General features: G+C 43.6%; 1 protein-coding gene across 3 annotated transcripts in view; it reads left to right on the top strand.

Annotated features, from left to right (window-relative positions):
• Positions 1-9,626: 9,626 nt before the first annotated feature.
• Positions 9,627-27,355, top strand: part of Pmfbp1 (polyamine modulated factor 1 binding protein 1) — a 64,356-nt gene continuing 46,627 nt past the window's right edge. The window contains exons 1-5 of one of the 3 annotated variants that reach the window (XM_040737155.1): positions 9,627-9,730; positions 10,512-10,584; positions 15,207-15,362; positions 23,305-23,553; positions 26,396-26,617. In XM_040737155.1, the coding sequence (XP_040593089.1) occupies positions 10,534-10,584; positions 15,207-15,362; positions 23,305-23,553; positions 26,396-26,617 (678 nt within the window). In that variant the 5' untranslated portion in view covers positions 9,627-9,730; positions 10,512-10,533. The remainder of the gene's footprint in view (positions 9,731-10,511; positions 10,585-15,206; positions 15,363-23,304; positions 23,554-26,395; positions 26,618-27,355) is intronic. The other 2 variants (XM_013115596.3, XM_040737164.1) reach the window with 2 other exon arrangements.

The raw sequence follows: 27,355 nt of genomic DNA, 5'->3' as shown, positions 1-27,355 counted from the left end.
CTGCACTAGACTCCAGCAGAGTTTTTGTTTCCAGTAGAATCTCAAATCACTATATAAGCTGGCACAGGGACCCTAGTAAAGATCACAAGTCTTCCCTAGTGAAGACTGTTGCTTATGTGTTCACGGTGTCTACCTTTGGGTTTTACCACTTGAAGAGCTGTTGTAAAAGCTCTTAACAAAAGAGGCCCAGCTGTGTGGAGGTCTGTGATTCCCTGGGTTGTCTTTTCCACGTGAAATTAACGACTTGCTTTCGTCATTGTCTTCAGCTTCTTGTCCCATAGCCAGGGCTCTAATCTATTGGTTCCCCAGTTCCTGAACTCTAAAGATAACATTTAGATCTCAGCCTAACTCACGCAAGTATCTGGGTGTTGCATTATCCCTGGTTGAAAAAAAAAGAGGGGGTGCAATAAAATATAGACATGTTCACAATGGGGAAATGAGGCTCGTAGGTAAACCATTTGAAGAAAATCAGAATTGAGCTCTGACCAAACTTCTCTCACATACAAATAACAGGATTAAAAAGAGGAGAGAAAGGCAGCCCCCAGGACATCAGTGGGGAGAGATAACGCTGGGTAAACAGGAAGCACAGGATTCAATCCCCAAGAGGAGGCAGGAGAGGAGGCAGGTGAAGAGCGGACAGCATCTTAAAAAGAGCACACGTGAGGCAGAGCAGGCAAAACCCACGGGCAGCCAGAAACTTTCAGTAGGTGCTTAAGTTTAAGCAGCAAAGCGCAGGGAGAAGGGACGTGTCCTGGGACACGCTCCAGGATCCAGGCCGTCTCCCGGTAAGCACGATGCCACTGATCCCTGCAGCGCATCCTCAGCTCTTAAAAAGATCATACCCAAATGCTGGGATGCACAGGAGTCTTTTCATCTCTTCCATTCCTTTTGGGTACAGGAATTCCCTTTGAAGCCTTGTTATTGGAACCATGGAAGCGATGGGGTTTCATCCCTCGTCCCCATCTGTACGCTTGATACGCTCTTGGCTACAAAGCATGGCCTGCCTCCGCCTTCAGTCAATCGCTTTAGCCAAAGGCCTCTGATTTGTTCACATTTACTACAACACATACAGAGGGCTGCAAGATTTTTTTTATTTATTTATTTATTTTTTTTACTATTGATCTGGTGCTTTAAGAGGGGGAAAAAATCTCCTTGGCTGTCTAAACACTATCGATCCCTGCTTGGGAGTCGCAGCAGAAGTGTAGAAAGGGCGTGGATGAATTGAAATTTCATTTCCGACAACTTGTTCCTGTTATTTTTACCCTTTTGGATGGGGAGAAACACGTTGCTGCGGCTTCAGTCAATGTGGTCGATAGCTCCACTGAGAAACTCAACACGGCTCCTGCCAGAGGTTTGGCAATGAGACGGGATGTTGGATTTCCAGTGTGGGAAACTGAAGGATGATGACAAAATGCATTCGGTCTTAACGTACACCAGAAGGAAAGCATGTGACTCTGAGCTCGAAATGACCCACAGGGTGCTGAGACTTGGGAGACACAATTCTGGTTGCTCACAACAGTCTGGCTCACCGAGGGTCTCTGACTCTTCCTGGCTTCCAGTGACAGTCAAGGGAGACGTCCAATTGAGCCACCGTTAAGTTTTCGACTGTGCGTTGAGACCTTACAGAAGGTGAAGGTCACTCTGACATAAGTGTGAACGCACCCGCGCAGAAACCAGAGCTGTGGGTCTGGCAGGAGCTGGTGGATGTTACTTTAATGCAAGAGTACGCATCTGCAGCAGGCAGCCTCGTGAAGCGCCACTGCCCCCTAAGCACGCCAACCGGAAGATGAGGCTTGTGCCCGCTCCAACAGCTTTGTTCTTTTATTAGACGTTCAAAGAATCCAGGAGAGAACCAGGCTCCTTCCTCCTGGCAACATCTGGCGTTTATGTAGCACTGTACCTTTGATCTTTGAGGATCCCAAAGCCCTTCACAGCCCACTGCAGTGCCAATGGCCACTGCAACTACTTCACAGAAAACATGGCCAGATACACTCCCCCCGCCCACTCCCCACCCCACCCCCGCCAGCTGCCGACCAGCCCCTCTTGGTTCTGGGAGGAAAGGTTCCAGTGTGGCTCTCAAATGCTCTTCTCTTTCTTTTCTTCCTTCCTTCCTTTCTCTTTCTTTCTTTTCTTTTTCATTTTCTTCTTTTTTTTTTTAGTTTGATCAATCTTGCTTTTTAAGGCTAAATGTACTTCATAACCACTTCCTAATAAGCAGTACTTCATTTAAATTTCCAATTCTTTTATAGGCCCATTTCTGTCCCCCAGCCCCAGCCCTCCCATTGCAGAGAAATGTGAAAACCTCTCTTCTCTCCTGGGAGCCAAGAATCTGCATTGCCGATGAGGTTGCAAATTCAGACACAATAAACAGAATTAAGAAAAACCGAGCTGGCATTTGACAGAAATTGTAAAATGACACTCAGAAATGTTGCTCTTGTGGAAATTACTGATATTAAAATATAAATCAGTGTCTTGTGCTTCCCGTAGCACCGGGGTCTCTATTAGGTTATGCAGTTTGATTGCTGAGCTGAACCTAAGAGACCTGGCAGATGAGTGCTGAAGTTATCACAAAGTATTTAACCCATTTCCTGCCAGAGAGCAGGCACCTAAGAGGGTGCTGGTTGGTGCTGTCACACCTGCCCCCAATAGTCCTTGTCTCTTTCCCGAGCTGTCTGAAACCTGAGAGCAGATAGAGAAGGGCCGAGATGAAAAGAAAAGAGGAGATAGGAATCTCATAGAATGCCAGGCTGGAGGTAACTCAAGAAACAAATTCTACCCTCAGAAAGGCAAAAGAAAAAGAAAAGGAAAACCATTCAAAAATGTAAGATATAACACCAGTCACACGTGTATTGTTTGTCACTCTGATACTATCCTGTAAGGTTACTGTCACAGATGTTTCCAAGTAAGGGTGCTGAGGTTTGAAGGAAGTTAATGCGCCTGCTGTCACAGGAATTGAGTGAACATGTGATCCCTGACTCCAGGAAGAAATAAGTGGAGGAAGGGGACAGGAAAATGTGCGATGAGGCTAAGCATGCATGCTGTGGCCCTAGAAATTAAGGATATGCTCCAGAAATGAAAGGTTACAGCAGCCAATGTGAAAGGAGTATTCTAATGGAGATTTTCTATCTCCCCCATTCCTTTTCATTTACTTACTGGGGTACTTCTGGAAGGAAGGGTTGTTCCTTATCTCAGCTTAATTGTTTATTTATATTGGTATGAACCCATGGATATCTATCTATCTTATGAGCTATGTAATTGAGATAAGGAATAACCTTTCCTTCCAGAAGTATCCCAATAAGTAAATGTAGAAGGAATGGGAGGAATAAAAAAATCTGTATTAGAATACTGCAGTAATGGGACTGGGGTTGTCCAATGGGTAAAGCACTTGCTGGCATCGATACAGAAGCCACACAAGCATGACAGGCTGCCTGCAACCCAGCACTCAGCAGATAGGAACAAGGGTCCAAGGACAAGTGGCTAAGTAGGCTGCCTAATTGGTGAGCTCTGGACTCAGAGAGACACCCTGCCTCAGTAGATTAAAGCTGAGCCAAGCCAATCACGGAAGACATTCAGTGTCAAGCTCTGGCATCCACAGGCACCCACACACATGTGCCATCTCCACTCAGGCAAACACAGATGTGCATGCAAAACAGGACAAAAGATAACACAGTATGTCCCAAAAAACAACAAAAGAAAGAAGAATAACACAGTAGTCATAACTGCAAGTGAGCTCTATCTTGTTAAAAAAAAATGATAGGTGAAATTTGGGGACAATGGAATAACTGTAAACTTTCAGAGTATCTCCCCAGATGTGCATTCATTATAATGGGTTTGCAGTAGATAAAAGTCAGAAGAACCAGTGACCCAGGGTTAAGGCATCAGGATCAGTGTATTAATTTCATGTCATACCTGATATGACTCAATAAAATGACTTATGACACATTTGCCCAGAATATACAGCCTCAGTCTAAGCATGGATAAAATATGAGGAAACCCCAAACTGAGGATCATTCTTGTAAAAGAATGTGATTTTCAACAGGCAGAAAAGATGCATCTCATAAAGGAAGCCTCGGGGCAAGGAGGCAGGACTTTCCTCCTCATTGGCCAGTGATCATGCAACAAAGATTGGCAGCATCATATACTTTCTTCTTTTTTCCCCTTTTTTTAAAATTAAATTAGAAACAAGATTGTCTCACATGTCAATCCCAGCTCCCTCCCCTCCTCCCCATCCCTCCCCACCAGGCCCCCCCAGTTCCCCACCCAATCTCCACTCCCATCCCCAGGCAGGGTGAGGCCCTCCATGGTGGATCTCCAGAGTCTGTCATGTCATCCAGGGCAGGGCCTGGGCCCTTCCCCAAGAGTCCAGGCTGAGAGAGCATCCCTCATTGTGGCATGGGCACTCAAAGTCTATTTGTACGCCAGGGATGAATACTACCCAAGGCCCCATAGATTACCGAGGCCTCCTCACTGACACCCGCATTCAGGGGGTCTGGGTCAGTCCAATGCTTCCACCCAGACATCAATCTGGGGTCCAAGAGCTCCCCCTTGTTCAGGTCAACTGTCTCTGTGGCTCAAACCAGCCCACTCTTAACTCCTTTGCCCATCAGTTCTTCCTTTCTGACACTGGAATCACATACTCTCAAAACTGAAGTTTTGTCATCTGTCTGGGGGGGTGCCGATGACGGCAGCAGGAAGCCTGAGCATGTAACTCACTTCCTCACAGCATCTCCTCCTACTCCATGCACTAAGAGGAGGGGCGGGGAAGTGAAGGTGAAGAACGGCCCAGGAGAAACCTTGTCACGGAAGGAAAGGGGCATTTACAAGAATGTCATGTGTGGGTGTTAAAGACTTGTCTGCAATACACAACAGGTTTGGCCCTCTATGCGTTTTAGAATTTGTCTTCATTTTAGGCGTATTTTGTCTGCATGTTTGTATGATTTGCTTCACCACGTGCATGCAGTGGAAGCAGAGGCCAGAAGAGGGCATTGCAATCCCTGGAGCTTGAGCTGCCATGTTTATACCTTCTGAGATCGGAACCCAGGTCCCCTGCAGTGCTCTTACCTGCAGAGCAATCTCTCTGGAACCCAGTGCAATGTGTATTTCACATCTAGGAATGGTGCGAGAAACACGGTGGGTTGTTAGGGAGGTCTCAACAAACAAGGGTTACTTTGTCCATCTGCATTAAGTTCAACAGCATAAAACAAGAAAAATAAAAAAGAATAATGATTACTTAAATAAGATTAAAATTGCTCTCTCACTGGCCCTGGTGGTGAGGACAGGGGAGAGCTGACCAACCCTGCAACTGCCCAGGCCCAGAACCAAGGTTGTGACTTGGTCCACCCCGACATCCACCCCATCTATGACCTGCTGGAGCACAGGAAGACACCAGTCCTGCAGACTCGAAGCTGCAGGATCCCCACAACACAGGGCAACAACAGGATCTCCAAGAGGAGTCGAGAGCCTAGCATCAATAGTGTAGCAGCAATCAGAGGCCTCAAATCACACAATGACTCTTTGCGATGAACACTTGTCAGTGAAGATACATGACTGTGTCATACTGCATATGCCATGATGACATTTTTAATTTTCCTTTTTTTCTCTTAAATTTTGTTTTATTGGGGGGGGCGTTGTAGGGGCAGAAGGCAGATGTGAAGGGACGGGGAGATGAATGGGATCAAGACACATGATGCGTAAGACACACAGAATGAATAAAAGGAAGTTTTTAAAACCTGCTCTCTCCTATGGACACCCCCATGGAGGGCCTCACCCTCCCTGGGGAAATAAGGGGATATTGGGGGGGTGGGGGGAGGGCACGGGAGGAGGGGAGGGAAACGGAGAGGGACCTGGAACTGACTTGTGAAGCAACCTTGTTTCTAAATTTAAATTTAAAAATAAATAATAAAAAAATTAAAATAATAAAAAAAAACCCTGCTCTCTCTGTGTGTCGGGGCTGACATGATCGTTCCTCATCACTAAGGACTTGGGCCCCTTCCATTGCTGTGAGCATCTCTTCATGTTCCAAATTGCTGCTGGAGAGCCAGGCATTGAGTCAGCAGCACTGGAAAGGGGAGAAGCAGAGTTGTGCACTGTCTCTCTAAGATGTCCTAGATGTCCTCATAAGGTTCACCTTTTGTTAGCCAAAACTTAAATACAGAGCAGCACCCATCCAGAAGTCAGGCTGGAGATGCGCTTTTCTAGTAAGTACATAGACATTTCAATAAAATTGGGATTCTATTACTAAGGGAGATAAGAGAGCTGGTGTTGAACCAGTCAGTTAGCAGCCTCTGTGAAAGGTACCAAAAGAAACAGCCACAGGGAGGTTTAACCTAGGACAGAGTCTGGCAAATACTAGGACACTTGTCTTTTGCTTCAGACCCTTCTTTTCTTCCTTCATCCCAAAGTCTCTTTCTGGAGAGACCCACTGGGCTTTGGTATGAGAGGCCTCTTCCCTATATTATACTGTAGAACCTCACACCCTAGCAAAATCAACTCCTACATCATCTGCTCCTGAGGCTCCACCCTCTTCCCATCAGACACGCCCTCTGAGACCAAGGATTTTCTCTCTTAGAACTAGATTTAGATCCAAGAAATGAGTTTTCTTCATGCTAGGCTCTACATACCATGACTCCTTCCATACATCCCAGGCAGAAAAAAATATATATATATACATACATATATATATATATTGCATAAGGGGCATCTCAGTCTATTTATGGTGGTCACATATTTTTAAAATCAAGAGAACTTTGAACATCCTGTCATCAATAATTAATGTCTCTGGTATTCATCATACTTATTTCATTGTTAAAAGACAGAATGTTGAAAATCTAAACTCAATGTGAATACTTACAGCTGAGTTTAAGTAAATCTAATTCTAATTAACCCCTAGAGCTTGTTCTCACCTTCCATTAAATAACACCCCTTTCTCTAGAAATCCATAAATACATTTTAGTTGGGGGAAAAGTAAGTCCTTGGTCTATTCTATTCAAGTCAAAAGAAGAATGAATGAGCTTGCATAGTCATGCACACCTGTAATGCTAGCACTCAGAAGCGCTAGCAGTTGCAAATTCATGGTCAGCCTGGAGGACGAGAGAGTTCAAAACCTGCCTGATACATACCTGTGTTTCACTGAATTTGTTCATCTGTTCCCTTTTTTCCTTTTTCCCCTGCAAAACTAAACAATGGTCTTCTGAGCTAAGGAAAACAATGGATAAGTGACTTGGAACAAAGACAGGGCCCTAGTGAGAGACATAAGATGAGGCAAATGTGTAAGAACACAATGGATCCTATCAAAAGCTCAGTGGTTTCATCTAAGAGTCTAGATTCTATATATCTTCAAGGCAAAACATGGGTAGGGCAACTGTAAGAGGAGGGGAGTAGAGACCATCTATGTGTATATATGTCAAAATCATAGAAGATGATCCCCCAAGAGTGAGAGGATCAACTGACTCGAAGCCTGTAGGAGAGGAAGGTATAGTGTATATACACTGTATATACATACTACAGCACAAACTAGCCTTTGGCCTTGGATAGAAGCTACCCATGGTTTCAAGATCTGAGAATCTAGGCACACTCTAAAGAGACTTTAAAGGGGTTTTGAAATAACCTGATTTGGTTTTTACCTGGTAACAATACTTTCTTAGAAATAACTAAAACTGTTTTTGTTATGTTGAGTGTGTATGTGTGTCTGTGTGCACTCAAGTGCGCATGGGCCTGTGTGTTCATGAATATGTACATGTGTGCATGCTATGACATGCATGTGGAGGTCACAGAACAATTTTTAAGAGTTCAGGTCTCACCTGGCACTTGTTGAGATGGGTTTCTCTTGTTTCCACCATGTAACATACTCCAGGCTAGCTAGCCCAGAAACTTCCAGCCAACCCTCCTGCCTCTGCCTCTCACCTAACCATGGGAATTCTGGGATTACAGATGTATGCTGCTATACCCAGCTGTTTTCTTTCTTAACATGGATCCCAGGGATCAAACTCCAGTCATCAGGCTTGCATGGCAACTGCTTTTGCCCACTGTTCTGTCTTCATGGGTCTCTAAGTTTTTATCTAGACTATTAATCTTTCTTTTCCCGGGCACAGCCGTCATCAAGAAAAACACTGTTTGAAAAACCGATGGCAAGGCTTTGAAAATGAGAAAACAGCTCCCTGGGTGAATGAGACAGAAGAGGCATGAGGAAGCAATGGACTCAATGGAGATCCGAGAGACAAAGATGTGAAGCCAAAGATGGCTTGAGAGGAGATGACATTAATGAAGTCTTGGACCCAAAAGAAAAAAGAACAGTGACCATGGATCTGATAGACCTTCCTATCCCCACTGGGGTGAGTTTCATTCTGCATAAAATGCTTGTCAGTCATCCTCCTAAAAGAGCATTGTGCTGCTTCCAGACGATCATGTGTGAAGTGTGGAACCTCCCGTTATGCTCTTTCTCATCCACTTGGCAAGCATTACTATCAAGTACCTCTAAAATGTATCACACAAGCCTTCCTTCTTTTTCAACTGTAAGCACTTCAAATTGCCCACCACCACTATAATGACTCACAGGAGTCCTGTGTCTTCCTTGTGGGACCAAACCCCCTCATTGTTTCCTAGGTCTTTTTACCGGCTACTGTCCACTCTAAGTCAGTTATTTTCCCTCTAAGTTGCCTTCCTTGCTACAGTCCAGTAAGTTTCATGAGGCTAATGGAACAGACCTCTTCTAATTTTCCTTTGAAACCATCACAGTCTAGAAAAAATATTTTTGTGGGTTTTTGTTGTTGTTGTTGTTGTCTTTTAGATACGATTCTATTTGAGAATCATCTCCTGATGACCCAGAGGATGTTCCTGAAGAGGGATGTTGTTCTCAAGGTCATATTTCTAGTGTGGGATGCTCAGACTGAGTTTATAGTGTATAATTCTTATCAAATAAAGATGTTTGTCAAGGTAGAACAGCAAAGGGAAGTTGAGAGCTATGACAGACCATGAAGGTTGCTTACTACAGCCCCTTCATCTCCAGAGGCAGAGATGATGGCTCAAAGAGATGAGGCCTTCCCATGAGACATGACTCACATGATTTTGAACTAGGTTTAAAAGTGTTGGTAGCTCAGAACCCTGTTGATTATTCTTTGATGTCGAGTTACTTTAAAACTTTTTGACTTGCCTACTATGGAAATTATTTGTGATGTTCACTAATACTCCCTTCAGAGAACAAAGGAAGTTAGGTATGATCATGTAATTTGTTTAGACCAATGAAATGTGAGCAGAAGTAGAGTGCTTCACTTCCTCTTTATGAACAGGTATGTACTTCACCAAGTTTCCTATCTGTTGTCATGGCAACAGACCACTAGATAATAGAGCTTCCACTAGCTGAGGACAATAAGGAACTAAGTAAGGACAATGTGAGGCAGAGATCCAGATGATTCACAAAGGACATGTAGCCTGAGTGAAAAGTAATCCTTCCTAGTGTTAAGCTGCTGGGATTTGGGGGGTGTTAGTGCAAAATCACCCAACCTAGCCCTACCAGGTAAGACTGGGTGATGTTATCATTCCCATGATGCATCTCTATGCATGAAGATGTAAGAGGGCCTAGAATGCAGAAAATCAGAATGCAACTTCATAAAACATTCCAAACTCCACGCATCACAACCATTCTTTCTTCTTGGCTTATATTAGGGATGGGGGATGTAGCTTATTACAAAGAATGAATATTTGGTGGCTTCTCATTCTTGGAACCATTCTGCAGGTAAGTACTTAATGGAAATTCCCTCTAGCCCTACAGTTAGGAACATAAGGAATTAGATTATTTTAGTAAGTTCAGTGCATTATGACCTCAACTGCATCATCCTATAGTTACATACCATTACCTGTACAGCCATCTTTAGTTTCACTGGAAGATTTTTAGTCTAGATAATTCTCAACACTTTACGAGATTCCTAACTTTATAATTCCCACCAAGGCAAGTAGATGCTTTAAAAAAAAAACACATCATTGGACTTTTCAAATTCATAGTGATAAAATGGGTGGGTGAACTTCATGGAGTAGGTAAGAGAGCTTTGTGACCTTAGGTAAGCCACTTAACCTCTCGGGGCATCAGTTTCCTCCTCTGTATGATGGGGATAGTAGTAGTTCTTGCCCCCCAAAATTATTAAGGAAAAAAGTCATGTACAACCTGTCTAGTTGTTTAAAAAGCTAAGTCTTAACTATATCTGATGCACAGAATGCTTAGAAGTCTAGAAAGAAAGCTCAACTCAGAACTTTTTCTTCCCTAGAAGAGTGAATCCAGAAACTTTTTAGTCCACCACATAGCGATTTTCTGGGAAAGATGTAAAACTATGGTCCTGCCTCCCTCACAGAGGTTTTAACACACGTGAAAACACAAACAGATGGGTAAGAAAGTCGGTATTGTTAACAGTTTGGGAGATTTTTCCAACTCCCCTGCCGAGAGCATAGATCCAGCTGGGAAAATCTTTACAGGGCTGGACTCGTTTATACTTTTTCCATCTTAAACACTTGGACTTTTTCAGGTTTATAACAAAGCTCACGAAAATGCTAAAGCTTAAAGGAGAATTTCGAACTGCCAAGGGACTGAAAGATGAGGTAAGGCTCCCAACTTCCCACGTATGTGAAGGTGAACCTTTGTTGAGAGGGATTTCTTTCAAGGCCCATGCCTCCACATTCCAGGTATGTCCATCAGAAAATACCATGGACAGAGCAAGCCACAGACCATAGATTTAAGAGCCCAGATTTAAGCCTCAGCTGCTCTGGGCCCACATCTAACAGCAGAGTGGCCTGCACCATGCTGCCCCCTCTCTCTAAGCCTCCTTTGCCTTGCCTCAGAAATATACACGATGAGCATGTATTTCAAATGCTTGCCAGGTAGATTCTCAGGCACTGGGTGTAAAAGCACCTCATAGACATTTTCTAGAATTTGCCAACATTTCTTTTTACCTAGCAGGATATAGAAATGGAGCTTTCTGCTTTGTACAATCAAGAGTTGGCCAAATTCTCTGTGTGTATCCCTTCATTGTTCCACAAAGGATGGAAAAGGCCCATTGGGATAAGTGTAGAGATGTCTCACATTGGAATGTGCCTCTGCCAAGAAATAAGCTGCTCCAAAAACAAACATTTCTGCTGCTCTCCTGCTGGGTTACTACTGCTATGTGGGACTTGCTGCTCTGCTAGTCCTGCTGGGAACAAGGGTCTGGTATGAATTTTCTAGGCTATTTTTTTAATTTAACATATGTCTTTGGAGCAAACACCTTCAATGTGCCAGACATTGTTCTAGGAGCTGGAGGTTCAAAAAGCAAATGAAATAGAGATCCTTGTTCTCCTGGAGCCTGCCCTCTAGCAGAATAGCCCCTCAGGACATGATGGCCCAAAGTATGAAGGGTCTACTGAAGTGCCAACAAAAAGCAGCTCACATTGCACAGGTAGCCAATCTCTGCCATATACCATGTGTGTCCTAAAGTGCCTACTTGCAAGTATGCCAGTATCACCAGATTTGGAGCAGTACCATGTCCATATTATGTGAGCAAATTTGTGCTCACAAGGCAAAACTTTCTATTAATTCCCACCAAAAGTAATGCAAAAACTGCAGTGTTTCTATAACAGTAAATTTGGGACTGTAGTCAGCAATGTCAGTATTAATGTTTGGAACTACTGTTGATAAGTGTAAACTCAATTATCACAAGTAAAATATAAAAATTCCTGAAGCAACGTTAGTTTTTAAGACTCTGATTTTGTAAAAATCTTATTATATTTATCTATTTATGGGGGCGGGGTGGAGGTCAGAAAACAATTTCCACCGTGTGGGTCCCTGTTCTCAAACTCAGCTCATGAGGTTTGGTGGCCAGCGTCATAACCTGCTAAGACTTCTCACCAGCCCCGGCTTTCTGCTTCCTAAAGCATAACTCTCACCATAAATTATTACCTACCCCGTGGCTGTACTATTGGCAATGATTAAAAGTGGTTTTCAATTATTTGTTGAAGATTTATCTTCTTGCTTGGACAAACAATTTGCCCAGAGATGATCACCTAAGTCACCATTTGACTCCAAAGTCACCCTTGAAACTACAATTCCAATTTTTCAAGGCCTTCAAGTCCCCAAACCCTAAGAATGCCACCATTTTGAATTTTAGATATTACCCCTCAAGTGCTGCTGAGTCATAAACTGAAGTTTGACACAGCTCTGTCTAAGAATAAGCATGAAACTATTTGTCAGCCCTTTAAAACTCAGAGCAAAATGTCATCTCCCTCTTGAAATATGTGTCTGAGGAGGCACTTACTGGTTTGCCTGTGGGTCAGCAGCTTGGCCAATGTCATGTGCTTCTGCGCAGAATAGCACTGTTGGAATCTCTTATAAGTAAAACTGGGTGTCTGAGTCCACAGCTTGTGGAAATGAAACCTCACCTAGCAGCAGAGGTTTGTTGTTTCAGTCATCACTAACAACTTCAGATCAGGATGGTGTCAGATGGTGCCCAAGGATCAACACTACGACTGCTGGTCCATCTCCCGCCCCTAGTACTGCTTAGAGCTGTGGTTGGTGAATGTCAGAGTAAATCTATACCTGCTGCATATTGATACTCTAAAAGCATCTGCCTGGAATTCATTCTCCATGAAGTACATGAAATCATTCACAGCTAATGTCTTGTACAAGGTATTAGGGCCCCAAGAAAACTCGCCTGTCTTGAGTTTCTGAGCACGGCCTCTTCTTACAATGAACTGCATTAAACATGGATGCTGAGGAGCGTCTCATTGCTCCTCACATGCCTCCACTCCTGTTCTGACACCTCAAGACCTCAATGATTTGCTGTTTAGGAATGAATGGTTACATTTTTATTTTAGAAGCAAATTTCATCTGACATCCAGCAAAACACATTTGTTATTCAGCTGGTTTATGGAAACTTCAAAGGAAGATGATTTATCCCAAACCTCTTGTTTTATGAATGAAGAATGTCCTCAGAGACTCCAAGCTGATCTTAAATATCCATATTAGATGACGTTGAAGGCCCAGCTCTGAAGGCCTGGTGGTGGAGAAGAATGGGCCGGCACTGGGCTTTCTACTCAGAGTGTAGTCCAACCTGGAGAGAGCAGATATTTTTTTCACTAGTTGTGAGAGTGCATTCAATAGATAACTTGGGGCAGCTTAAGTTGTGTCTCATTGACTTTGTAGTAATGAGGCCTTGATGGATGTGGTTCCATTCCAAGCACCCCTAGAAAATGGTCCTCGCCTTAAGACAAAATCAGCATCAAGACGAGAGTGCAGAGCATTCTCAGACTCCTATAGGGCAGGCATAGCATTGTCACCCAATTCACAGATGACACAAATGATCATTTATCCAGAAAGGAGGGGACCCTGAGTGTCCAACTCCCCTGTGGGTTTCCACAGCATCCCTTGTACCACAGCCACGAGAAGAGGCATCCAAGGGGCTAGGGCAAAGCAGCTGCTCCCTGTTGGGACATAGATTTTGTTTTCAAATTAGAAAACAGTGTCTGCATCCCAATTCTTTAAACCACTCTAGACACATTCTCTTAAGAGAGTCCCTGGTAATTGTCTTAATGGTAATTACGTGCTTGGGGCAGTTGACATCCACTGTTATTTTTCTGAAAGTGAGGAGTGAGGGACAGGAGCTAGAAAGGAGGAGGGAGAGTTTTGAGATAATGAAATCCTTTTAATGACAGAGCCATGCCGTTAACCTAATTAAACTGTAAAGTGGGGGAACCTGCAGGTACTAAATGGAAATGAAGAAGTGAATCAGTTGAGACAGCAGTGCTTCCAGGAATCATCTGGATTCCGGGTACTCTGACATTGTGGTTCCGGTCCCTATGCTGTCCTCTGGCCCACCTTGGCCTTGCCCAAAGGTCTCCTAAATGGACCTGTCCACTAATGCCTGATTTACTGGGTCCATCTCAGGTCTCCAGTTCCCTTGGGAGTGTGTGTTGTGTAGCTCATGTATTTCAGAAGCCAAGTCGGGGGTGTGGGGGTTACGGAACCCTGGTTCTACAGTCAAGAAGACTATGATCCCGTGGTCCTCTTCCTAACCAGATGTGAGGCTTTGGAAAGGCAGCTCAGATCCCTGCACCATCACTGTGTGTCCTGACCTGAATTCCTCTTAAAATGGTTTCTTTAAGGTCACTGAGGTCACTTTCACCAGAGGGCTGGAAGTGCAGTCTTTGACCACTACATCACCGTGTGAAGTCTGACAACTCAACTCTCATTCCCACCAATCAAGATGGATCGACTCTGAGATGTCTTTGTACTCTGCAGTCTCCTGTAGGATCAGGCTCAGGGCACCCAGAGGCCTTTGTGTAAAAGTACCCCTGACGAGTTTCTTCCCCTTCTCTCCTTGGCTCCCCACCCCACCTTCCTAACCAGTTTGCTGGTTTGCTTGGGAGAGTTACTTTTCTTCTTCCTCATGAACATGAAGAGCAGTACAGGGACAGGAATGAAGCCCTGCAGAGGTTCCGAGTGCTTCCTGCTAAATTCTTCTCAGGTTACCACCACCCACACTGGAGAAGGGCACCATGAGGTGACAGAGAGCCCGCCCACTTGCCATCAATTTGTACCAGCCCTCGCCCTGCCCAAGTTGCTATGCACTTTACTTTGATCTCAGTCACTGCTTTCCATTCTGACCTAGCAACAATTAGCTAACTCCTCTAACTCCTAATCAAAGACAGGGATCTTACTGATCAGGCCAGACCTTTCTCTTTTGCTCCCAATGGTGAAGCCTTGTAAAGAAAATCACTAGGTTAATAGGCAGGGAGAGGGTGGTGGTTAATGGATAAAGAGAAAGTTGAGAGACTTCAGAATCCCTCATCAACTCTATCACTGATTCAATGTAGTCTTGACAAGTTCATTTGACATCTCGATATGTTTATTTCATCAGTGACAGAACCATTAATATTTATAGACAGTTCTCTGGGTGCCTGGAATCATTCTAGGCACTGACTTCCTCCTGAAAAACAGGAGAATTGTCTGATGCACCCACAGCAGCATGGCTAAGATTAATTAATATAAATAATTGTCTGAATAATGCAGGGCACTCAGACACCTCACAAATGGATCCTGTATAAATGTTACCCAAGATGAGTAATAACACCAGAGGTGTGATGAACGAATTTCCAGCAAATTCAGCTTCTCTGTCAACCTGTTAAGTGAAGGAAAGCAAGTGTTTTCTCAATCATTCATAATTGATGCTTTTGTTTTTCTGGCTGCCTAGGCCGGGGAGAGAGACAGAGAAGTGAACAACCTGAACACCAAGCTCTTGAGCCTGCAAATCGACATCAAGAATCTCCATGATGTCTGCAAGAGACAGGGAAAGACCTTGCAAGAGAACCAGCTGTGTGTGGAGGAAGCCATGATGAGTAACAGCCACGTAAGCCACTAGGCAGTAACTGCCTGCCTCAGGGCCCCGTGACTACTGTAGCTTCTTTTGATGCGAGCAAAAGAAAGTTCTACTGTGGGTCACTCAGAGTACTAACTGAGAGAACTAAATATACCACACATACTCTGACACAGCAGAAATTATTCCTATCTTTGGGGTCTTCCAATCTAGCTATTTCCAGCATTATTGAGATGTTGAATATTATCTTTTTCCTCATCTGGATTTGGCTTGTCTTGAAAATACTAGATCATGGTGATTGATATAAGCATGCATCTTAGGCAAACTTCCAAGTTAGCCATGGCAGTGAGAGCCACCGAGCCTACTCTGAGGTATCTCTGTGCATCAGTTGTCAGGTGTTCTTAATGCCACACTGTGCCTCACTGCCTGGGAGCTGTTCTTCTGAGGGTTGGAATTCAGTCACTCAAAAAGCAAGTGCCAGAGAGTCCTCAACCAATAATAAATAGGGACAAGATTAACCAAACAACTACGTCCCTTTCCCCTTAGTCCAAGTTAACTCTAGGCTGGTTCTTTGCTCTCCCAAAATTCCTCAATGGGGCTAAGCCCAGTGGACCAGTCATAACAAGCTTAACCTGCTCCTCTCCCTTGTCTCAATCCCCAACATGGCTGAGATTTCTATAACCACCTCCCACATAAACTACTTGACACTCCATGCTGTCTTACAGGGCCTGACTTCACAGTCCACGCAAGTCACTTTGTAACCCATACCATATTAGAGCGTGAAAAGGCAGACCTCACGGCATGCTAGTCTTTCTCAAGACTGACTTTGAATTAGCACTAACCCAGAGGTCTAGACAGTTCACCAACTGAGCAATTTCACTTCAACCTGAAGTTCTCTTTCTCTTAGAAAACTCTAAACCTGAAGTGTTTAAACCAGTCTCCAAATATATTGACACAAATTGGGGGACCAGATGGCATGATTTCTGAGAATTCCTTACTATAGTTGCTTTTTCTGTTTATAAACTGAGTTCCATGTAAACATAAAGTAGTTATTGGTTGCACAGGCCCTTGCTGAATCCCTGGGTTAGAACCATGACTGCTGTGTAGGTAGCCACGCGTTCCTGGTGCTCAGGGACCTGGTCTCTCCTCATTGTATCTGCTGGCACACTCCCAGAACTCACCACTTCCCAATATAAACCACAGGTCATTCTCTGAAGCTGCCTGAATATGCTACCAGCAAAGCAACTCCACTCATCTTACTGACCTTGCCACCCTTCCTCATGAAGTCACAAAAAGATTAAAAAAAAAAATCCACTGGTTTTCCTAAATCAATCTCAGGAAGATGATATGATCATAATTTATTTCTTTCTAAATATTAACTTTTTAGGATGTTTCCACCACAGCTATCATGAGTTTACTTATCGCCCCAGTCAGAGAAAGCCACACGGTTTATAAATGTATCTAGCAACTTAGAGGGAGAAAGGCATTAAATTGCATTTTATTATTCTAATTGCCCAGAAGAAGGTCTAACAGCTTGAGACAAGCTTTAAAAACAAGCTCTTTTTTTTCCCCTAGCACTTAGTGCAAAATTTAAATTGCAGACTACGCATACAAATACACAATTACATGGAGACCTACACTCCTCTCCTTCAAGACCTGCCTTCTACTGGAAATGCACTGTGTTGACAAAGGAAAAACAGCAGGTTTTCTGGGATTTTGACTAATGCTGATGAGGAGCTGGGGAGCAGGCAGGAGGCCATGATTCAGGACCACACTCAGGGGAGAAAAGTAAAATGTGCAACAAAAGAGACAGAAGGGGAGAAAGATGGGTGATAGAAGAGAAAGTGCATGACCCTGTAAGTCAGAGAATACAGACTCCAAAATCCAGGAGCAGAGCACAGAGAACGATGTCCTGGGGCTGGAGAGGTGACTCAGCCATCAACAGCATACTGCTCTTGCAGAAGACCCAGCGGACTCCCAGTGCTGGGCAGCTCACACCTCTTATGACTCTAGCTCTAGGGCCCCTGACGCCCTCTTCTGACACCCACGTGTACTGCATTCATCTGCATAAACACTCTCAGACACACAAATCCACGTAATTACAATTTAAAATAAAGTTTTTTGTGGAATGAGACAGGGTTGCTTTGTGTAACAGCCCTAACTGTACTGGAACTTGCTCTGTAGACCAGGTTGGCCTCGAACTCACAGAGATCCTCCTGACTCTGCCTCTTGAGTGCTGGGATTAAACATGTGTGCCACTACTCCTGGAATAAAAAATTTTTTAAAGATAGGGAATTGCTTCAAAGTAGGGTACCCCCAGGGTGCAGAGCTGATGGGTATTTCACCCTTTGGGGACCAGCCTGCTCTTGCCTGACCCTGACACTGCACCTGCACACACACACACACACACACACATACACACACACACACACACACACAGATGAAATCAAATAAATAACATTAAGTTAGAAAAGGGAGAGTCTTTATAGCAATTTTCCCAGGTTTTATTCGTTGGTGGGGGCACGAGGACCATACCTATGGACTGGAACTCATGTCATTGAACTAGTCCAGGAGATGTATGGAGGACACTATTTTTAGTATAAAGGTATATAAAGCAGATGCTCATCTTTCAAACAAAAGTAATTAGTTGAACATCTAAAGATAAGTAGAAGTCCGGTGAGCATTGTCACGAGATCATTTTGAACCACTGATAATGGAAGCAGTTGTAATGAATTTGCTAAATGCATTGTTCAATCTTGAATTGGATCATAGAACAAAAATAAAACTTAATGGAAAAATATGCAAAACTCAAAAACTGTATCTAGTTCCATTCCTAATAATTTACCAACATTAATTTCTTAGTTTGGTTACATAAGAAGGTATTATTGGGACAATGTAAAGAAACATCCATGAGGAATTTGTCCTATTTTTGGCATTTGTCTGGGACTAGGAAATCATTCCAAAATAGCTTTTTTTAAAATGTATCCCATGTAAGCAGTGGTTTGATGAGAAGAATGTCTGGACCACAAACATTGATTTTAAAAAAATACCTGTTGCTCAATATAACAAAAGTGCACATAGTTTATACATTACATAGGAAGCAATGGACAGCCCTCTCTGGTGATGTAGAAGGTTAACATGGAGTTCCAAGGAAATATCTCACTCAACACCTCAAAGATGGGAAAAGAAGTTCATGGCAATGACTGGGGGAAAGACAGGGAATTCTAAGTTCTTGAATGAACAAAGAAAACCATCAGGGACACAGTTATCAGAACAATGCCAACCTGTGACAGTAGAACAGCAAGCCTAAAGAGGGAATAAATGGTTAAAAGGGATTTTGAAAAGCCGGCTTTAGGCAAATCAGCAGGGCCTGATGACATTCTTCTGAGAGTGCTTAAGGAACTGGCAGGTGTTATTACATGGCTGCTAGTGATTATTTTTGAGAACTCAAGAGGATAAAGAAAGTCCCTGTAGACTGAAAAAGGGTAAATGAAGTGCTCATCTTTTTAAAAAGGGAGAAAGGACAACCCTGGTAATTATAGACCTGTCAGCTTCACTTCAGTATCAGGGAAAATATAGAACTTAACATCAATCAATTAGCATCAACTTCAAAAAGCACAAAGTATTGGGTAGAAACCAATGTGACTTCTCAAAAAATGAATCATGCCAGGCCAATTAATTTCCTTCTGTGATCAAGTGGCCTCATAGGCAAGGAGGGAGCAATAGTTATAATCTCTTTGGACACAGTGTGGATGAAAGGCTGATGAAATATGGGAACATGTTCCTATGGGCAACCAGAGATCTCCAGCTTTTCATGTGGCTGATACCAGGACAGACATCTAGCTGAGAAATCTGGTCGACAAGATGGCCTCCAGAGTGGCACCCAACCCTGAACAGTCTCCTAAAGAGCCAGTATTACTTCTTTAAAGTCACTTCCAACTTTACTTTTGCCTGTATTTTTTCTTTCCATATTCCAAAATAAAAGTTAAGGAAGAACATAATATCTCTATCTTCACTAGAAAAGAAAACACTCTGAAGAAAAAAGGCTGGGACTAGGGCTTCGGTGCAAGCATGAGAGTCTGAATGAAGATGCCCAGCATCTGTGGTAAAGCTGGATGTGGTGGCACACATCTGTAAGCCCAGCAGTGGGGGCTAGGAGGGAATGACAAATTCCTGGAGCTCAGAGCTGGCTTAGTAGAAATGGCAAGCACCAGATGCAGTAAGAGACCCCGTCTCATAATACTAAGGTGGAAAATAATTGAAGAAGATGCCTGATGTCAACCTCTGGCCCCACATGTATGCATGACCACATGTACACCTGTCTCCACTCTCCCTACATAACCAGTGCTATTGCTCCAGACTCTGATGACAATGCCTGGCTTTGCGTGGTTTCTGGGAATTTGACCTCAGGCCTTTATGCTTACATAGCAGGCACTTCACTAACTGAGCCATCTCTACAGCCCACTCTCATAATTCTACAAATATCAAATTCTACAAATTACAATTTGCATGCTTACCAAAGACAGGATTTTTATCATTTACAAACTATTAAACTTCCGTGAAACTAGAGCAACATTATTTTTAATGCCTTGAATCCAAGAAACTGAAAAACAACATAGCTATTGTTGTTGCTCTTGGTAGTCTTCCAGAACTTGAAGGTAAAACCCTATTCTGAACATACCCCAGTGGTTCTTAGGAAGTTAGTGAGAGTTGTCATCTCTTTTCCCTCCTCTAAGTCAATCTTTCTCCATTCAAAGTCCCAGACAGGCTTGGAAATCATGATGGAGACCAGGCCAAAACATGGACCAGAACTGAATTTGGATCAGCCAAGACTGCCCCAATTGGAATGACTATAAACTCATGCACAATATCTCATGTTAAATTCCTATATACCAACTGATCTGACTACCCTTCTTCCCATGGTACTAGCTACACATAAAGAAACGTATCTGAGCATAGGAAGATAGTCCCCCATTGGTCTAGGCTAGACAGCAGGTGATACTTACTGCCTTGCCAATCAGCCCTCATCCAGTGTACTCAATAAACAAAAAAAAAATAAGATCCTAGTGCTGAATAAACCACATACTTTGAACACAGGGCTTGGAGGAATTGAGCTGGAACTGACCTGGAAGCCTTCTGAAGACTGACTCGCATAGTATTGGAAGGTGCTATGTGAAGTGAGACGGGAAAAAGCAGTCAATAGTCCTACAAAGCTGGAAAACCTACAAACTACAACAATCACCAGCCCAACCAGATATCTTCTAGGTGCAATAGTGGCATTTCTATCTTGTGGGTAACCAACAGCTGTCTAATTGAACTTAAGGCTCACTCAGTAGGAGGGAATTTCATGCCTACTGCAAACGTAGCCAACTACGTGGCTAGATGTCGTAGACCCTAGAGGAAAATCTACTACTGCCATTTTCCCAAACCAGTATCACTTCTAACTGTGTTCTAAAGTGTAGCTTTCGCCCCTCGTCAGAGAAGCTCCTTTTTGCAGCAGATAGTAGCTATTATAAAGCTGCACATCTTGGCAAAATGTGGAGAGCAAGTCACCTTAGTCTTGGACCAGGACTAAATTTGAATCAAACAGGACCACCCTAATTTGCATGACAGAGACTGTGGGATGCCAGTGCCAAGTGATAGATATCTACAATGCAACTCCTACACCTAAGGATTGGGGTAAATCATGGAAGAGAGGGTGGGAATATTATAAGAGGCCAAGGACCAGGATAGCTGCTATGAGATCCTGTCTTCTAGACAAGACCAGAAAACTGCACTTGGGAGACCTCAACAGTATGATGGCTTAAGACCTGACAATGAAAACCCGTTTACATACCAACACGGACAAGGGAATTTTACAAGACCCTATCCTAAGGTGAAGAGCTACAGTCTATCAGGGCTGCTGAGAAGAAGAGCCAATCATCCCCATAGACAAGACCTCTGATAGGTTGTCCTATCACAAGTACAGAGCCCAAAACACATGCTAACAACAATAAATGAACTCAGTAGGTCAGATGGATGGATAGGCAGGTAGATAGTAAATAGATAGATGATAGATAGATAGATAGATAGATGACAGATAAGGACAGAAAGTTTATAATTAAAGAATAAAAGATCATGAGTTAGAGAGGGAGTAGAGAGATATGGGAAGAGTTGGAAGGGAAGATGGAGGAATGGAAATGATGTAAATACAGTACTCATATATGAAAAAAGTACAAAATATTAAGTTTAAAAAAGAAGATATTCCAAAACATGCTTAAATGCTGTTTTGTTAAATGTAATTCTGGCCATAGACTGAAGTTCTCAAGAGTCAACAAAATTTCCCAAGCCAAGCTTACATTTCTTTCGTCTAAATACAGAGCTATGCATGAATCTCTAATCTGCGCCCTGTAGGAACAGACATAGCCATTATTCTGTGGGTGTTAATAATGCAAGTAGAATGAAAGACACACAGAAGTACTTGCAAGCAAAATAAGAAACAGCACAAAAAGGATGTGCTGGGTAGGTCCACAGTCCTAGAACAAAGGCAGGTTAGGAAGCCCGACAAGGAGAGAGGGGTGTGAACTGAGCCTTGAAGAATGAGTGGAAAGATGGAAGCTAATTACGGCCACCACCAGGCTACCTCTTTATCTACCTTTCTCTCACTTGTCATAATGGGGGAGGATAAGAAAATATAGAAGCACTAATGCAAAATTTCAATTTTCCTGGAAAAAGAACTCAGGGATGTATCCTGTCAGCAGAGGGCCTGGGATAGGGGTGCAGGTGTTCAGTGTACACAGTGAATGATCCAGAACATATTCAGGAAGACTGTGTAGAGAATTACACAGAGAGAGAGAGAGAGAGAGAGAGAGAGAGAGAGAGAGAGAGAGAGAGAGAGAGGAGAGAGGTACACACGCACGGTCAATCTACCAGGTCACTGCCTTCTTCAGGAGAGATAGTAGGTGCCCACATATGAGTGTTGTCTCTGCCTTCCATGCTTCAGCATCCCAGAAGGCCTAGAATGAAGCAATTTCAGTGCTCTGTTGTGTTGCCTGGGTATTTTTAATACTAAATTCAGCTCAAGGACAGTTGACCAAAAATTTACTTCCTCCCAGGTCAAGCTTGTCATCTTTCCATGTTAGGTAACAAATAAGCACAGTGTTAACTATGTCTCTCTAGATCCTTTACATGTATGATTTTTTTCTTCTGGCCTACATAAATAATAGCTTCTGGATTGGAGATGCAGGGGAGTGAGATGGCTCAATGGATAAAGGGGCTTGCCACCACTCTTGATAACCTGAGTTGGATGCTCAGGACACCCATGGGGGAAAGGAAAAACCTAATTTCCAAAAGCTACCCTCTAACCTCCACATGTAAACCATAGTAGACACACACACACACACACACTAATAGATGTCATCTTAAAGTTTTTTTTTTTGGTTTTTTGAGACAGGGTTTCTCTGTATTGTTTTGGAGCCTGTCCTGGAACTCGCTCGGTAGACCAGGCTTGGTCTCGAACTCACAGAGATCCACCTACCTCTGCCTCCCGAGTGCTGAGATTAAAGGCGTGCGCCACCACCGCCCGGCCATTTTAAATTTTTTTAAAGAATCATTTTTTCTTCTATTGATTCCTTCTTACAGAGTGAGAATATGAAGTGATACAGTGCTTGAGGAATGTAGTAAAATGTTTAGAAATTTCTGTGTGGATGAAAACATTCAAGGGTGGAGAGCTGGATGTGAACGAATTTTGAACAAATGCAAAAAGGCCAAAGACTGACTGTACCCTCTGTGACCTCTAACCCTGACTGCACCCTCTGTGACCTCTAACCCTGACTGCACCCTCTGTGACCTCTAACCCTGACTGCACCCTCTGTGACCTCTAACCCTGACTGCACCCTCTGTGACCTCTAACCCTGACTGCACCCTCTGTGACCTCTAACCCTGACTGCACCCTCTGTGACCTCTAACCCTGTGATCTACATCCTATCTGCTACAGAGCAAGAAGCAAACCCAGACATTGACATTCAAGGAGACTCAGATAAACTTTGGGCCCAATAAGCAGTGTCATCTGCTGCAACTCCAGCAACTGAAGAAGAAGCTGCTGACCCTGCAACAGGAGCTGGAGTTCCGCACACAGGAGCTGCAGAACTCCTATTGCTCCCTCCTGCAGTACCAGTCAATCCTGGAGAAGCAGACTTCCGACCTGGTTCTTCTTCACCATCACTGCAAACTCAAGGAAGACGAGGTATCTCGAGATTAACCTTCGGCATGCCCCAGGTGCCCTTGCATCTCCAGCACGCAGGCTCTGCCTGACAGAAGGCAAGCACTGCGTTTCAAAGGGAGGCTTTTGCACCACCTTGAGAAGATTAAGAGCCTACCGTCTTTAGTTCATGACCCGTCTGAAGTTAGCAAAAGGAAACGAAATGGACTGGCATGACTAGGATGAGACAGCCAGTATTAATGTGTGTGGAGTGCGCGGCTCCTGCGCACACGTGTGGTGTATCTATGTGTGAGAGGCCATCTTCTCCATATTGTTATGGGTGTTAAAATACAAGAAATTATGGATCTCTCAGAGTTTAAAAAAAAAGTAAAAGGTTCAGTAAGTCAAATATATTTAGAAAAGTTGGCTTTTAGTGCTGTATAAATCCCCGGCACCTGCACAAACAGTTAAGATGTCCAGCCCCTGGTTCTGAGTGGGTCACTAAGTGCCATATTGTTTCTTCAGGATGGAGTTTTAGAGCCTACAGACTTAGTTTAAGTGCATTCTGAAGGTTCATTTATATTGATGCTCCAGAGCAATATTTTTTAAAGCAAAGAACAGCATCCCTGTGAAATTCCAAGTGAATTCCAAGACCCACAGGACTTGGCCCAGTTTGGCAGGAGGGATTCAGACAGTCTTAGCACGGTGGCACTATATAATGGGGTAGGCAGACTCATAGGTGTGCCTTCCCCTGATGGTTTCTTCTTTCAGACTTAACGAAAGTTCCAAGGAGTTAGACAGTGCTTTTTTACTTAAAGACCAACTCCAGGGACTTTAAAGGGGGCCTTACAGAGAGCATAGAAAATTCTTTAAAGGGCATAGTATGGCCTAGAAAGAGTCTGTGAAAATGATTGGGAGAGGAAGGAAGAAAGATTATCCCACAAAATGTCACTGGGGAAAGTCTGTGAGCTTCGACTGTGGTTTAATAAAGCTCTAAGTGTTCAAACTGCACCCTAAACCGGAGCCCAGCATGTATAAAGCAACCCTGAATTAGCTGGGATGCTACTTAGTAGCAAGGACCAAAAAAAGCTGTCAGCAACAGTCAGAGGGAGGTGGCCTGTTGCTGTTATGACAACTTCAGGTGTCATCAGCATCCTAAAGTCCGACGTTTAGCTTTATCACCACATCCATTCAAGACATCCATTCCCTGGGTCACCTGAAGTGACTGCCAGACTCCATCCTTATTCCAAATAATCCAAGGGAAAGGGGAGAGGAGGATAAAAATGTATGCTTTCCTTTTAAGGACACTTGCCAGAAATTACACACAAGCACACACACACCACATGACTAAACCAGTTCCTAGGAAGCCATTCTTTGGGAAACATTGCTGCCCCCAGTCAAAATCAAATTAACATTTAGCTATTAAGAAGGAGTAGGATAGGTGCAAGATTTGCCAAGCAGCAGTCACCACCAGAAACCTCAATCTGAGAAAATAAAATTTATTCTGAGCATCCTGCCCACCTCTCTTGATGTCTAAGGCTATGTCCTGCCCACAGCACACCCTGAGGTGAGCATATATGAGCACAGTCATGTACTGAATCCAGGAAGTGATTCCAAGAAGCATGGGGAGGTTTGGTCAAATGGAGTGGATTACTTACTCTTGGCAACTAGGGCTCAAGCCCTGGGGAGCTCTGGAAGATGCTGTGGACCAGTTCTCAGAGTGGACCCCAACCCACACCACTGGTATTCACTCCTGGGGGTATTCACTTACCAACATGTCTTCCCTGTCTTTCCCCTCTGGTTGAAAGAGCAAGCAGCCAAAAGAGCTTATGGTTGGAATGAGCTGTGTGCAAAGAAATAATGAATGCTCAGAATTTGCTGTCTGCACAGGTCCTCAAACCAATTTACATGGATACCAACAGAGCTGGCCCTATATACGTTCTACATATAGACATGTGTGTATGTGCATTCACACACAAATACTAGTGAGAGCTACAGGAATGTGAGTGGAACCAACCATCCCTGCTATAATACATGAATATTAAATGCTTCTCTCTCCCTAACAGACACCTTAAACTAAATAATCCTTTCCTAAGGGGAATCCCAGATGAGGCAGTTAGCTTAACCAGCTTAATTAATAGGCCGATTTCTGTCAAGAGTTGGACAGTTTGAAACAACATGAAGTTTTCCATAGTGACTCTCCTCTAGGCTCCTTGAACACATATAACTGGACATGCAATTTAGCTCACTCAACTATATACAATCACTTGCTAATTTAAAATATAGTTTCGTCAAGATTATAAGAGAAGTGAGGCTGTGTCTTTTATGTGTGTAGCTTGTCCTCACCCAGCCTGATGCTCGTGAACATCCTAGAGGTTCCAATCAGTGGGTGACAGGTTCGAAAAGTCATTTACATAAGCATCATGCAGATCTCAGAGGAACTTCGGGTCATGGCCCCTCACTGTCTCTTGGGAACTTGCTGGCATGAAACTGTGTGCATGCAGGACTCTACACTTTCCAAATTAGATCTCTAGAGAGTGCCCAGGGAAGAAAGGGCATGGGCATTCCAAGTCCTTTCAGTAAGGGATGGCACAAACTGGTCCCTATTAATCAGCAGGTGTTTGTTCAGCTCCTACCAAATGTCAGAGAGAATGGGAGAAGATACAGTTTCTGCCTGTAAGAGCTTAGCACTAAGAAGGACTGCCAGGACTTCAATCACTAACAACCCGATAGTAAATGCTGGGGCCCTTCGACCTGTGCTGTGCTTACGCTGTTCATTAGGGGTTCAAGTTTAGATGCACTCACTATGGACTCTGGAAGTCATATCCTCCCCTTCCTGGTCGGCTGATTGCATGGATTCAGTGTGGTTCCTCTCCCACACTAACAGGTCATTCTCTATGAGGAGGAAATGGGGAATCGTAATAAGAAAGCTGGAGAGAAGCTCCATCTGGCTCAAGAGCAGCTTGCCTTGGCGGGGGACAAGATTGTCTCCCTAGAAAGGAGCCTAAACCTCTACAGGGACAAGTACCAGACCTCCTTGAGCAACATCGAGTTGCTGGAGTGCCAAGTGAAGATGCTGGAGGGGGAACTCAGCGGTATCATCAACCAGGTAAGACCTACACCACGTCCCTTAGGGGGAGCTCCAGCTGGTGGGCATTTCTTAGGTGCTTCCCTCTGCTGGTCCTAGCCTCTTCCACCCAAGACTCAAAGGTCCCACCAAATGAATTCCTGCCCCTGAATTCTGTAGCACTTAGTTTCCATTATTTCCAGCTTCTAGATTTCCTTTAAGATTGCTCCTAACCAGGGATTGGGGGTTGGGACTCAGTTGACAGAATTTGCCTAGTTACATGGAAAATTGGGCTCAATCCCTAATATTATACAACTAGTTCAAGGCAGCTTCATCAGACCCCATTTCAGAGAGGGAAGGGGAGAGAGAGGAGAGTCATGATTAAAGGGACTGATACATCAAAGCATATGCTTATTTGGGGTGATTGTCACATAAACCAAAATGGTTCTACCATTTTACACTCTTAACAGCAATAATTAAAAGAAGTTTTTTTTTCTTTTGTTTTGTTGAGACAGGGTTTCTCTGTATAGCTTTGGCTGTCCTGGAACTCACTCTGTAGACCAGGCTGGCCGCAAACTCAGATCCACATTCCTGTGCCTCCCCAGTGCTGGGATTAAAAGAAGCTTAATAGAATATATTTTTGATCTTCCTAAGTTGTGTTAAATTGAAGGGTAAGGCAAGAAAATTTTCCTCTAACTCAGTGAGTTCTCCAAGAAAAGGCCCCAAATAGACTTACATCCAAGTGTTTGTGGATGCAGATCTTGGCATTAATGCCTGTGG

This window comes from Mesocricetus auratus, unplaced genomic scaffold (genome assembly GCF_017639785.1).
Source record: "Mesocricetus auratus isolate SY011 unplaced genomic scaffold, BCM_Maur_2.0 Super-Scaffold_6723, whole genome shotgun sequence".
NCBI classification, from domain to species: Eukaryota; Metazoa; Chordata; class Mammalia; order Rodentia; family Cricetidae; genus Mesocricetus; species Mesocricetus auratus.
The sequence above is the reverse complement of the archived record's forward strand: the minus strand, read 5'-3'. Positions and strand labels throughout refer to the sequence as shown.